The 12,970-nt window shown below is 53.0% G+C and overlaps 1 protein-coding gene across 1 annotated transcript in view; it reads left to right on the plus strand.

The window, feature by feature from the left end:
• The window catches only part of Batf3 (basic leucine zipper ATF-like transcription factor 3), a 42,292-nt gene extending 32,186 nt beyond the window's left edge, over nt 1-10,106 (plus strand). Inside the window, exon 3 of the mRNA XM_060364925.1 lies at nt 9,987-10,106. Coding sequence (XP_060220908.1) covers nt 9,987-10,100 — 114 coding nt within the window. The 3' untranslated portion in view covers nt 10,101-10,106. The remainder of the gene's footprint in view (nt 1-9,986) is intronic.
• Nucleotides 10,107-12,970: the final 2,864 nt, after the last annotated feature.

Raw genomic sequence — 12,970 nt, forward strand, 5'->3', positions numbered from 1 at the left:
AGCAAAGGCACCGTAAGAGAGAAAGGTTAATCCTGGCCCACAGGCTGAAGTTTCAGCCCACCAGTGGGGCAGCCACAGGGCAGGAGCTGGAGGCGCTGGCTACATCTCCGGTCGAGAGCAGCTTCAGTACAGCAGGGTCGGTGCTATGCCAGCCTCCAGCCAGGAAGAAATAGCAGGAGTTATTGGGGTGATCTTTTTGAGCACCGTGTAAAGGTTGTCTTGGTATTATTCAAATGCTGATTTCTGCACCAGCAGAGACCTGATTACAGACCAGATTTTAGTTTTTTGGCTACATCATTTTTGTAAACAGTCCCTCCAACACCTTCTGAATGGTTTAATAAACAGCTGAATGGCCTTTAGCGAAGGCAGGAAAGGGAGGTAGAACTTCTGGGCAGAGATAAGAATGCAGGGGGGGAAATGTAGCGGTTTCGACAGCCAGACAAAGAGGAAGAAACAGGTGCAGGTACTGAGCAAAAGTAACGAACCATGTGGCCGAATATAAATTGAAGCAAACAGGTTAATTTTAGTCCTACAAGCTAGCTGGGAAGAAGCCTAAGCTAAGGCCAAGTTTTCATAGTTAATAAAAGGTCTCCGTGTCATTATTTAGTGGCCAGCGGGTGAAGGCAGTCTGGCTATCGTTGGCCTGAATGTCTGTAAACAGCGTCCCTCCGCCAACCCTGCATGCTACAATACCGCCTCGCCTGCAGGATGTGAGCGCAGAGCGGCGGCAAGAAGGCCGTAGGGTGTGTTGAGAGCGCAGCTGTGCTGCCCTCGAAGATCAGGGAGACCAGGAATGTCAAGCACACAGCATTGTCCTCTCAACACAAAGGGCAGGAAACCTGTTCTTCCACCAGGCACAGTGGCCCGCACCTGTAACCCCAGCGCTCGGGAGGCAGAGGCAGGTAGACCTCTGTGAGTTCAAGGCCAGCCTGGTCTACAGTGAGTCCAGAACAGCCAAGGCTACACAGAGAAACCCTGTCTTGAAAATCAAAAAACAAACAAACTCCATCACCACCACCACCAAAAACAAACTACAAAAACTTGTTTTTCCATCTAGAAATCTGGGAATTGAAGGTGATTAATAGCCTGGTGATCTATGATATCTGCTGGGCCACACTTCCACCACCAGGACAGGAGATGGCTAGTTACCTAAACGGCCACTACTTTATCTGTAAATCCAGCTGAAGATCCCAAGATCCTAGAGCCAGCATCAGAGATACCTAATAGCCCAAATGACCTCTGTGCTATAGGTAGAACCAAGACCTGGCCAGATTCTTCCTAGGCTCTTAAGCTAATAGAAGTAGCCTATCTCTAGCGCTCATCTTCAGGGAAAATGGCATGTACTTTGAGTTGAATTTCGATGTAATTATGCTTTCCTGTATGCTGGGGATTGTGTTACACCAGGAAGGCTTCTCCCTAAGTGGACTGTGTTTAATATGCTCGCAATCGACCACCTGGTGTTAGACTCTCAGAAGTTCGCTCTAGCCTGTTGAAGTCAGCTGAACTGGGCTTTCATTCCCATCTCTTCATGGTTCATTTCCATCCCTGCTTTCCATGACTCCTACAGGGACCCCAACAGAGATAAGTGGCTACTTTGGGATTGGGCATGAGGCCTGCAAGGACTCAGGTCTAGTTCTGTAAATCTAGTCCAAGTTCCAAGGCTCAGGAGGTCACAGGACCCAGGGAAGAACCTACTACAGTTCCTTTGCTAACATGAGCATTCTGTCAAGCTGCTTTCTAAATATTCATGCTTTTAGCCACACGTCAGAGCTGCCCTTGAGCTTGGCCAAAGATGTTTCTATCTACCGTGGTCGGCAGTCAATGCAGAGGCCCACAACTGGCCAAAGTACTAAGAATGAGTGTCTCAGTTCTTAGCTGCATGTTCGGCTCTTAAATGGAGCATTTATACCAACCTTTGTCCACAAAGCTGGGAGAACACTGTGGAAATGGGGGGGGGGGGGAAGAAGGGTGAGAAGCTGTCTTCAGGATGTGACATGGGCATGTCACCTTGACTGCAGCTGCCTGCTCTCAATCAAGCCAACAAAATCAGTCAACGTTCAACAGGCAGCACAATTGGACTCAGCAGATCATTAACAAGAATAAAAATAAGAGAGTGACATAAGGAGCAAGGCAGATATGTTGGGCATCCCGGGGTGAGAGGGAGGAAGTGATTATGGCTGAGATGCGTTGTTTACTTGTACAAACTTGTCAAAGGAGAAATAAGAGATCCTCTAAGTCTTTAAAGGACAGTGGGGCCAGGGAGAGGGCTCAGCAGTTAGGAGAAATCGCCAGCTGCTCCTCCACAGGCCCTGACTTTGGTTCCCTGCACCGTGTCAGGCGTCTCCCAACCACCTGTAACTCCAGCTCCGGGGGATCTGTGCGGGCTGGTTTTTTGTTAGCTTAACACAAGAGGAACTGCCTTGGCTAGTTTATGTCAACTCGACACGAGAGAGAGAGAGAGAGAGAGAGAGAGAGATTTGGGAAGACTCTCAGCTGAGAAAATGACCCCATAAGATTTGTCTGTAGCAATTCTGTAGAGCATGTTCTTAATTGGCGATTGACACAGGAGGGCCCTGCCCACCTGTGGCAGGTGGTCCAGATTCTGTAGGAAAGCAGGCTGAGTAAGCCAGGAGAAGCAAGCCGGGAAGCAGCGCTTCTCATGCCTCTGCTTCAGCTCCTGCCTCCAGGTCCTGCTCTGCTTAAGTTCCCGCCCTGACGTCTGTCGGCGTTGGACTATAATGTGGAACTATAAGCTGAAATAAACCCTTTCCTCCCCCAGTTGTTTTGGTGTTTATCAAAGCAACAGAAAGCAAACTAGAGTGGGATCAGACAGCCTCCACTGGCACCTGCAAACATGTAACACACACACACACACACACACTCACACACTAAATAAAGATTAAACAGACCTAAAAGACGAGAAGGGGGAGGAGGAGGAAGAGGGGGAGAAGGAGATTGTGCTGGGCTCACCTTCTCCTTTTCAGTCTGGAATCTTAGCCTAGGGGATGGTGCCACCCATTCTTGTCACCACAGTTGGCCCAGTCAGGATGACCCCACAGGCATGCCCAGGGCTCTCCTCCCAGGTGATGCTAGATGTCAGGTTGACAGCTGACATTCGCCGTCACGGCTGCCCCTCCTCGCCTCTGTGGGCCATCCTCTCGCCTTCATGCTGGCACTCATGAATACTCAGTGCCACAGCACGTGAGAGTGAGGCGTAGCAGAGGTAAGTGTTCCGGTGTACGACTCTTGCACCGTCCTGAGTGTTCACTCTTCCCATGAAAATCACGGAGGAGCTGTGGACATGCCCAGGGTCTGAGACCCCCAGGCCCCTCAGTGTGGAACATTGCCTCCTGAGACCTCGGCATGGTCAGAACACACCCCAGAGCACAGTCCTGAGAGTCTCAGAAAACACAAGCGATGGTGACTTCAACTGAGAAGAGTTAAATGTGCAGGAAGGCACAGGTGACTGTGCTTGAGCATCAAGCCTGCTGGCTCGGGTTTGCTCTCTGGAGCCCACATGGTGGACAGGAGAACCGGCTCCTGCAAGTTGTCCAGGCTGCCCTGTGACAGGTGCACTTCAGTGTGAGCACACAATAAAAAAGAAGCGCCAGGAGAGAGGTCAGTGTGTACAGCTCCTGCCATGCCTGTGTGAGAACTGGAGTTCAGAAGCCCAGAACACGCGTAGCAGCCTCGGAAGGTGGAAACGGGATCCCCAGAGCACGCTGTACCAGAACTAGCTATGTGGATGAGCTCTGGGCTTGATTGAGAGACCCTGCCTTCCTGGATAAAGTTGAAGAGTGATGACGACTGTGCCATCTGTATGCGCTTACGCTCACACAAACGTACACCCATACACACGCAGACATGCAGCACACACACACTTTGAGCCAGTCATTTGGGTGGGCTGTGATCTCGTTACGTGTGACTGAAGATTCATCAGGCAATGAGGTACCAGGCCTTCCAGACACAAGTGGATCCGCTCTGGAGCTATCCTCGGAGTTTCCTTATAGAAACACCGAGACCCCTGCAGACGCTCTGGCCTGGTTCCAGAAGATTCTGTTCCTTTGACCAGTCACACGGAGTCCACGTACATGCAGGAGGGGCCTGGAGGCTGAGGAGCTGAATATTACCGCAGGAGATAGGATTTCAAAGAAGCTCCTGCTTCCGCAGAGGCAGCTCTCTGGACAGGGAGGCTTGGCTCTCTGGGGTGAATGGTTCCTGACAGAACTTGGCGCTAACTCATAATTCAGAGCCAAGAGAGAAGGCGGGAGGCTGGGTGGCTTGATACTTTTACTTCCTCTTCTGTTGGGTGGCTTGGAGCTCAACACGGAAGCTAAACTCTGTACCTTCCTCCAGTAGCGTCCAGCCACACCCCTCACCCCTACTGAAAGCTGCTCTATTTTTATATTTCTCTCGGGAAGTAGATTCCAAAATTTCCCTAAGTCTTCCTGGCAGGGGGGACACTGATTTCCAGTAAATCCAGGGTCACGTTAATTTGCATCCACTTTGCATAAATTAGAATGCCCCCCAGTTTGGGCCTCTAAAGTCTAAGTAAGTGAGGCAATCAATGTAAATGGACTCCCGCTTTCGTGCCCCTGAGAAGTAGCAGATGAAGGCAACCATGGCCTTCACTTGCCAACGAGATTTCGTCCTCTCGGTGCCTACAGAGCCTTTCCCTGGACCCACCAGAAGGCAGCCGGAGAGGGTCTGTTGTCTGGATCTAAAGCTTCAATCTGACAGGCTAGAGCCTAGGAGAAGGATCAGAGTGATGGCCATAGAAGCTGCATTTAGTGAGACAAGAGTTGAGAAAAATGCCAGTCTTCAGATTTGAGTAGAGGCTAGGAGTGAGCAAGGGAAGAGAATGAAGTCTGGCAGGGAAAGTAGGGCACAGGGGTGGAGGCCGATGTGGAAGGGGGAAGAAAGGGTGTCTGGGAGCAGATGAGGAGCCCCTGGGGAGTGGAGGAAAATGTGAAACAGAGCTTAAAGGAACAAGAGTTGGGTACAAAGAGGCAGGCTGGTGGAGATCAAGATTAAGAGACTGGTCCGCCGATTTCCCAAGAGTCATTCTGGTTCTCTGTTATCGAGCAAGCATTGGGCTGTTTTTGATGTTGGTTTGGGTTTTTCTGGGGCCTAGGCTCCATCTTGGTAATGACTGAGGTGTCTTTTAAAGTGACGTGGAAATGCCAGAGGACAGCAAGCTGCTGCTCTGGAGGAGAGAGTCACATCTGCAGAGCGTGCTTGCCTAGTGCGCGCAAAGCTCTGGGGTGTGGCCGTTTTCTCTGAGGTTAGAACCCTCCATCTCAGGGGGAAACTTCTTAAGACTCAGAACGCAAGGGAAAAGTAAAACAACAGGATTCTTTAGGGGAGGTGAGACACTCCATTCTGCAGGCATCGCCATTAACTTTGGAAGCAAAGAGCTCAAACTCATCCCCAGTGACACACTTTCTCCAGCCAGTCCATACCCCCTAAATCCCCCAAGTGGCACCAACTGGGAAACAAGTGTTCAAAGTCTGAGGTTTCACTCCCTGGTCCCCATATGCTCACGGCCACATCATAAACAAAGTGCGTTTAGTCCAACTCCAAAAAATCCCCACAGCTGTAAACATCTTCAAGACAGTTTAAAGTCCGGGGTCTCTTTTGAGACTCCATGCGATCTGTAATTGTGATCCCCCCCCCACACACACACACCAAAATCACACCTCAAACCACACACTTCTAACACACAGTGAGTGGCAAGGATTCACACTCCAAAAGGGAGCCACCAGGGAACAATGAGGAAATAGGGGATCAAAGCAAGAGTGAAACCCTGCAGGGAAAATCCCAAGTCCTGTGTCCCGCATCCATGTCAAAGTGCTTAGGGAGGAGGTCCGCCATTCCAGCGCTGCTGTCTGTGACATGTCGCCTCCGCCCCGGGCTGGTCTGTGTGCGGCATTTCTGGACAGACAGCTCATGGCTCTGGCACCCTCAACATCTTGAGGTCTCCAGCAGGCCATCGTTCCCCATCACCATCTTCTGTGGAGGCTTCTTGGAGCCTCCTGCCCTCTTGGGGCCTCATGCTGAGACTCCCCTGCCATGAGTCCTGGCCTCCGTGGCAAAACCACGGAGTCTGCGAAGCTACACACTTGTGGTTTTTGTGCCTCCAAAGCCAGTACCAAGCAAGCAGCACCATGCTCAGACGCCGGCTTGGGGTAGACTCTTATCCCCTGAATCACATTCCCAACAACTTCGCATGCTTGTGCTTTCCTGGAGCAGAAAGCCCCGGGCTCCTTTCACACAGGGCCAGCTCAGCCGGCCTGGGTCTTGACACTGGGAACATCATTCTTGTCCCTGGTCAGGCCAGGATGGTTCTTTAACGGTGATAATCTGCTTAACAGTTGCAGCCTCTGTCAGCCCAGGCCTTGGCTGTCCATCAGACTTCCCACTTCTCTTATTCTCTCCAAACTGTACACTTTTTTATATTTTTATTCGCTGATCCATATGCTCTTTTTCACTGTGGACCTGCCTGAGAGTTGTCTGTCATAACCGTTCCACAGACTCAGTGTTACACTGTCCTGAAATTTCCTTCACCAAATAAATTAGTCCACTGCTTTTTAAATTCAGCTTTTCAGGCAAGTTCTTGGAGACATGAGCAGTAAAACAGACCAATTGTTGGCCCAAAGTATCAAATGGATGGTCTCTCGGCCAGGTGCTGAAGTCCTCGCTTCCCTCTGAAGCCTCATGAGCCAGGCCTCTGCAGTCGGCATCACTCTCACAATACCAGATTGGCACAGCATCCAACCCCTTCCTGGTCCAAAACTCCCGAGTCCCCCGCATCCTTCTGGAAGGCAGCATGGCCAGGTTCTTCACAGCAACAGCCCGCTCTCTGGCACTTCCGTGTTGGTTTCCTCTCTGTTGCAGTGATAATAGCATGCATGAGCAGTAGTGAGGTACAGATGCGCTCATCCTCTGGAGCTGCAAGCACAGCAAACTCCAAAAGTTACGCTCACAGTTACGGAGAAGTAAGGGAGACGCCAGTTAACCAAGGGCAGCAGCCCTTCTGCGCAGCAGCCTCCTGTCTGGCTGGCTCTGTCTGGTTACAGCAGCCTCCTGTCTGGCTGGCTCTGTCTGGTTACAGCAGCCTCCTGTCTGTCTGGCTCTGTCTGGTTGCAGCAGCCTCCTGTCTGGCTGGTTCTGTCTGGTTACAGCAGCCTCCTGTCTGTCTGGCTCTGTCTGGTTGCAGCAGCCTCCTGTCTGGCTGGCTCTGTCTGGTTACAGCAGCCTCCTGTCTGGCTGGCTCTGTTTGGTTGCAGCAGCCTCCTCTCTGTCTGGCTCTGTTTGGTTGCAGCAGCCTCCTGTCTGGCTCTGTTTGGTTGCAGCAGCCTCCTGTCTGGCTCTGTTTGGTTGCTGAGTTGCCGAGCTGCACCCAGGGGGGTGAGGAACAGGCTGAGGGGTTTTCCCAGGTCCTTCTCCACCTGTTAACCACTCAGGCTCTGCTGCAGCACCCTAACACCTGCCTCCACTCCTCGCTTGCTCTTTCTCTTAAGATCCAACTGCTTGAGCCAGGCGTGGTGGTGCACACCTTTAGCCCCAGCACTTGGGAGGCAGAAGCAGGTGGACCTCTGAGGTCCAGTCTAGTCTGGTCTACAGAATGAGGTCCAGGACAACCAGGGCTACACGGAGAAAGCCTGCTGAAAGGCCCAACTGCTCAGTGCTCTGGGATGTCAGGTGGCCCAGCCCATGGGTTCAGCCACTCAGTTAGCCTGGTCAACTACTGTATCATCCTAGAGTCAGCCGCCATCAGCTAAACCCACGGCCCCTAGATACCTGCGTATTTCACGACTGCTTTAAGGGCTGCTGGCTGACGTTAGCGGTCCAAGCCCTTGGCTCTAAGGATCAGAAGTGAGGCGGCTGTTTGCACTGTTGCTGACTTGCTCTACCCATAATCCTCCAAGTGTGTCTAGTGGCTGGGGCAGATTCCAAGAAGCTAAGGCTCCTATAATGGTGAAGTAGCTGAGGCAAACAGAAACAAGTGGCCCGGGTTCCAGGCACTGGTTCCAAATGGCAAGGAAGCCACAGCCCTTCTTGGAGAGCTGCTGTCACTATGCTTTTGGTGTGTGTGTGTGTCTGTGTGTCTGTGTGTGTCTGTGTGTCTGTGTGTGTCTATGTGTGTCTGAGTGTGTGTGTGGCCTTGGGAAAGCTCCTCTCCAAGCCCCAACTTCCTCCCGTGTAAAGCACTCCCGGGCTTAGTCAAGACTCTTCCAGGACTGTCTTGGTGTCTCAATAGTCTCTTGACTTCCTAAGAACCAGTGTTTGAAGATGTGGAAGAGGATGTGTGGACGTAGGGAGGAAGAAGTGTCTGGAGGTGGGAGAAGAGTAAGAAAATGAAAGAACAGATGGAAGAGGAAGAGAGAGGGGAACTTCAAGGTGACCTTCTAGCTACCTCAGGGCTCTGCAGGAGCACGCAGGCCAGAGTCACCTTGGGAGGGAGGGCCGGGACCTGCAATGGGGTGGCAATGACAGCCTCCTGGGCGCTACCCCCACACGATGCGTCCATTTCTCTACAGAGGCGTGGTCAGTCACTGTCCTGTAAGTCAGAGTGGAGGTCAGGTCTGCAGAGGACCCAGGCTCTCCACGGGTCACAGTATTGATTGCACAGGCAACAGGACGCGGTAGGAGTGGTTCCGGGTGACCGAAGCTTGGCTGGTGTCGTGTGACTTTTTCAGATAGGGCCAAGGAAATGAGTCCATCTGAGCCCAACTCAGTAGACACATGAGTTTGCTGGGGCTGCTTACAGGAGAACAAATGACTCAAGGGGAGCCGTGTCACCCAACAGCCGCGCCAGCCTGGGTCTCACCAGAGATGCATCCTGGGAGCACCCTTGCAACCTGCCAGTGTGCTCCGGGCCTCTCCGGAGTGCTCCTAGCCTCTCTGGAGTGCTCCCAGCCTCTCCACTTCAGTGCTTCTTTCTGCAGAGAGCCCTGGTCTTACAAACACTGAGATTACTCAGGTACTCTTCAGGTTGACTTCTGGAGCCTGTGAGTTTCTACGTCTGTCTGTCTGTCTGTCTTCCTTCCTCCTTTTCTCATGTTTACTTGGGGGAGGGCGTGCCCCACTGCGAGTATGGCGGTCAGAGGGATGACCTGTGGGAGTCGGCTCTCTGCTTCCACGCTGTGGGTGTGCGGATTGAAGGAGGGTGGAAGGAAATGCCCTTCCCACAGGGCCATCTCGCTGGCCGGCTTCGTAGGTCTCGATGAGCCTTCCTCCAAGCTAGCGTTTCAGAACAGTCACACACGGCCAGAAACAGCTTCTCAGTGGCCTTGAAAAACGTTCTTTCTCACGGAAGCCAATTAACCACCAGAGACCAGCTGGCTGGACAGGCCACACACTAGCCTTCCTGTTGATAATTCTAGCCACGTCCTCCCCTTTAGCTGTTTCCCTTAAGGCCCCGGATGTAAGCAGAGCTAGCCTGGACTCCAGACACGAAATTTCTTGCCTGCGGACTGTAGGTGGGCCACTCCTCTTGACAGAGTCAGGTCACCTGAGAGGCAAGGCTCTCCGTGTGGTCCAGCTTGCAGTGAGGCCCGAGTGTGGGCCCCAGTGTCGGTCCCTGGGCCTCTCATCCTGGCTCCCCCACTGGCGGTCTCGGGGTACGCTCTGGCTTCGCAGAGCCTGCATCTCCTCATCTGTAGGTCGGGAGAGCTGTGGGGCTGTGGGGTAGCAGAGCCCTCAGAGCGGCAGAAGATGCTCCCAGCACCCCTGCTGGCATCCTTGCTGCCTGGGGCTGCACACAGCTGCGCCCAGCCCCAGATCCGGATGCCAAAAATCGAAGACACAGAAGACAGCTGTTCCTTTAAGTCCCTTAAGTTTGGGACTAGTTTTTTGGTTTGCATTTTTGTTTTATAAAACAAAAGCTTCTGGGTGTATGACCATGATAGGAGAGATCTTATTTAATTTAAGCCCCATTGTCTCAATTAGTAACTAAAATAACCTTTAGCTAATATTTCCAGGCGTGGTGGTGCATGTCCTCAGTCTCAGCAGTTCAAGGCTACACAGCAAGTTCCAGCTCAGCCAAGGCCGAACAGAGGAACCCTGCCTCACACATCAAACAACCGTACATCTGAAGCCAAAATTAACTTGGAAATCATCTTTTCCCCTTTATACATTTTCATAATAAATCTTTTAAAATTGTTTTTATTTTTATGTGCTCTGGTGTTTCGCCTGCATGTACGTCCGTGTGAAGGTGTCAGACCCTGGAGTTACACACAGCTGTGAGCTGCCACGTGGGTGTGGGATTAGAGCTCGGCTCCCCGGAAGCGCAGCCGGTGCTCTTGACCGCTGAGCCATCTTTTCATCCCGGAAGCCACCTTTTCATTTTTTCCCTGCTAAGGAAATACACCAGCAGCACCATCTTCTATAGATCCTGGTGTTGTGTAAGCTGTGCCGTGCCAGGGTGGCCCCAGCTTAGTTCTCGGTAGCCATGTCAGGCAGCTCACCACCACCTCTAACTCTGTTTCCAAGGGATCTGATGCCCGTGGCTTTCGTGGTCACCTGCACGTCTCTGTGTGAGGCACACACACAGGTCTCATCAGGCTGTGCATGTGGCTCGGTCGACTGTCACACACAAAGCCCTGAGTTCGATCCCCAGAGTGGCATAAACCAGCCATGAGGAAGCGCTCGTGCCATCCCAGGGCTCGGGAGAAGCTGTGTTTCCTCTTTCACTGTGGTGCCATTGTGAAAGAGAATGGACGACGTGATGGGCCTCATACAGCTGTGTGTGCCTGTCCTCTGAGGGGGCTTTGCAGAGCAAGTCGGCCTGGAACGCTTCACTGGACATGGGCTGAGATGCCCATGAGGGGATCTTGTCCTTCGGCTGCTCGTGAGGAGGAGGATGGACTCTGGCCTGCCTGTGGAGAAGTGCGGGTGGCAGAGCTGCGCCTCCACAGTGCCCTTCCCTGTAGGACACAGCCGTGCACCCGCCTCTGCTGGCCACAGGTGCAGGGCTTCCAGGCCTGTGGGAGTCTGGCCCCCAGCAGGCCGCCTCACCTGGCCTCCGGTGAACTGCCTGCGCTGCTCAAACGCCCATCACACCCGACGCCCTGCCATGGAACCCTGTCTCTCACGTCCTTCTGTGTCACACCATTGCCTCTGCAGAGCGTGCTCCCTCCCTCCTCAGGCTTCCCCTTCACACCAGAGCCTCCCTCTAAACTGCCCCATCTGCTTTGCTTGCTTTCGTGGTGCTGGAAATGGCCTTGGACACCACAGTCAGCCAGCAACCCCCTCATCCCAGCTAGGTTTCTATCACTGTGTGCTCGGCCATCTTGTCCCATCTTCCCATAACTGGCGTTCAATAATCATTCCTCACATGATTTCCAAGCTGCAGAGGGAACGCGACGTCAACCCCACCCATCCTATTGTTGACTCTCTCTCTGTAGCCTTGGCTCTCCTGCTGTCCTGGACTTGCTTTGTAGACCAGGCTGGCCTTGACCTCACAGATGCCCCACCGCATCCGGCTTGACTCTCCGTCTCTTAAGGGAGATGGCTTTCCTACAGCCACTCCCGTCAGCGGCCAGTAGCCCGGCAGCTGCCTGGACAAGACACGTCCTCTTCGCCAGCTTCCTCGGTGTCTGCCCCGATGGTCAGGCTGATTGTTGGTGGGTCAGCACAAACCCCGGTGCGACCCTCGCTCCCCTAGGTCAAGCACCAGGGGGCAGTAACAGCACACGGCCACAAGGGGCTCTGTTGAGCAATCACACCCCGGGCGTCTGGAGCTGCTTCTCACCTGCCCCTGTTCCCTCTGAGAACGCAGATACCACAGTCCACCTCCACCCCACCACGCCTTTCTCCCAGGCTCCTTCCCCCTTCTCCCACACCCCTCCTCTTCCTCCCACCCCTCCCCCCACATCCTTCCCCCTCCTCTCACACCCCTCCCCTCCTCCGAACACTCCTCCACCTTCTCCCACACCCCTCCTAATTCCCTGCGTGCTCGGTTCTGTTTTATCCACTAGCTCTTCTCCCCTCCCATGAGGCTCTTTTCTTGCAGCCCTTTCACAGAGCAGCAGGCCTCCTAAGGGAGGAGACGCCCAGTGTTTGCTCTATTGACTTTAGACAAGTGTAGTTTTGTTCCAAACCACGGCCTCCCGTGTCTTCTGAGACAGAAGGACAACTGTCTTTTTTTTTTTTTTATCCCTTCTATGTCTCCTGCTTTCACCCCTCTCTCTCTCTCCATAGCTGCCTGGGTCCTTGTGTCTAGCCAGGCTCCCTGAGGGACCCTGAGCCTCCAAATAGCGCCCTGCTCCTCAGCTCCCTGGAGCCACAGAGCTCTCACTACCATCAGTGACTCTCAAAGGGCTGTGAGTTCACACGACTCCCAGAACACCAGTGTCAAGTGCCTGGCTCTCCATCCTGCTGGCACCTGGCCCTCCAACCTCAGGCTTACACAATCCTTTAATGACCCCAGCGCCGTGATGCTTCAAGCCTGCCTGTTCCACAGGCCTTCCTGCTCCCTCTGTTCCCTGTATCTTAAAGTCCCAGCCGCACACCTCAGGAAGCCTCCTACAAACATGTCTGTCCCCCAAATACACACCTGTCAGGGAAGCTGCACCACCTTCCGGGTCTCCTCTGCTGGCATAAGGGGTTTGAATGCAATGTCCCTAAAATCGTGTTCTCAGATCTGTCAGGTGAAGGGCTGAGGGTGGAAGACAGCATGAACGCTAGCCAGCATTTTATCAGAGTGCTATGCAAATGTCTGTAGTGAGTTTGTCTGGTTTTTGTGTGTGTGTGTCTGGCAGACTTACACTCACTTGTGTAGAAATCCTCAAATTAAAGAGATGGGGAGTGATCTTCATAAATTCCACACCTTTCCATTCAAAGGACAAGTTGGCTAGGAGTAAACCATTACTTTGGCTGCAGCAGGAGGGGAGCCCGCCCCTAAGCCTCCTTGGAGCGCTGGGTTAATGATTCTGAGCATGTTTTCCTCACAGAAGCAATCGTA

This window comes from Meriones unguiculatus, chromosome 11 (genome assembly GCF_030254825.1).
Source record: "Meriones unguiculatus strain TT.TT164.6M chromosome 11, Bangor_MerUng_6.1, whole genome shotgun sequence".
NCBI lineage: Eukaryota > Metazoa > Chordata > Mammalia > Rodentia > Muridae > Meriones > Meriones unguiculatus.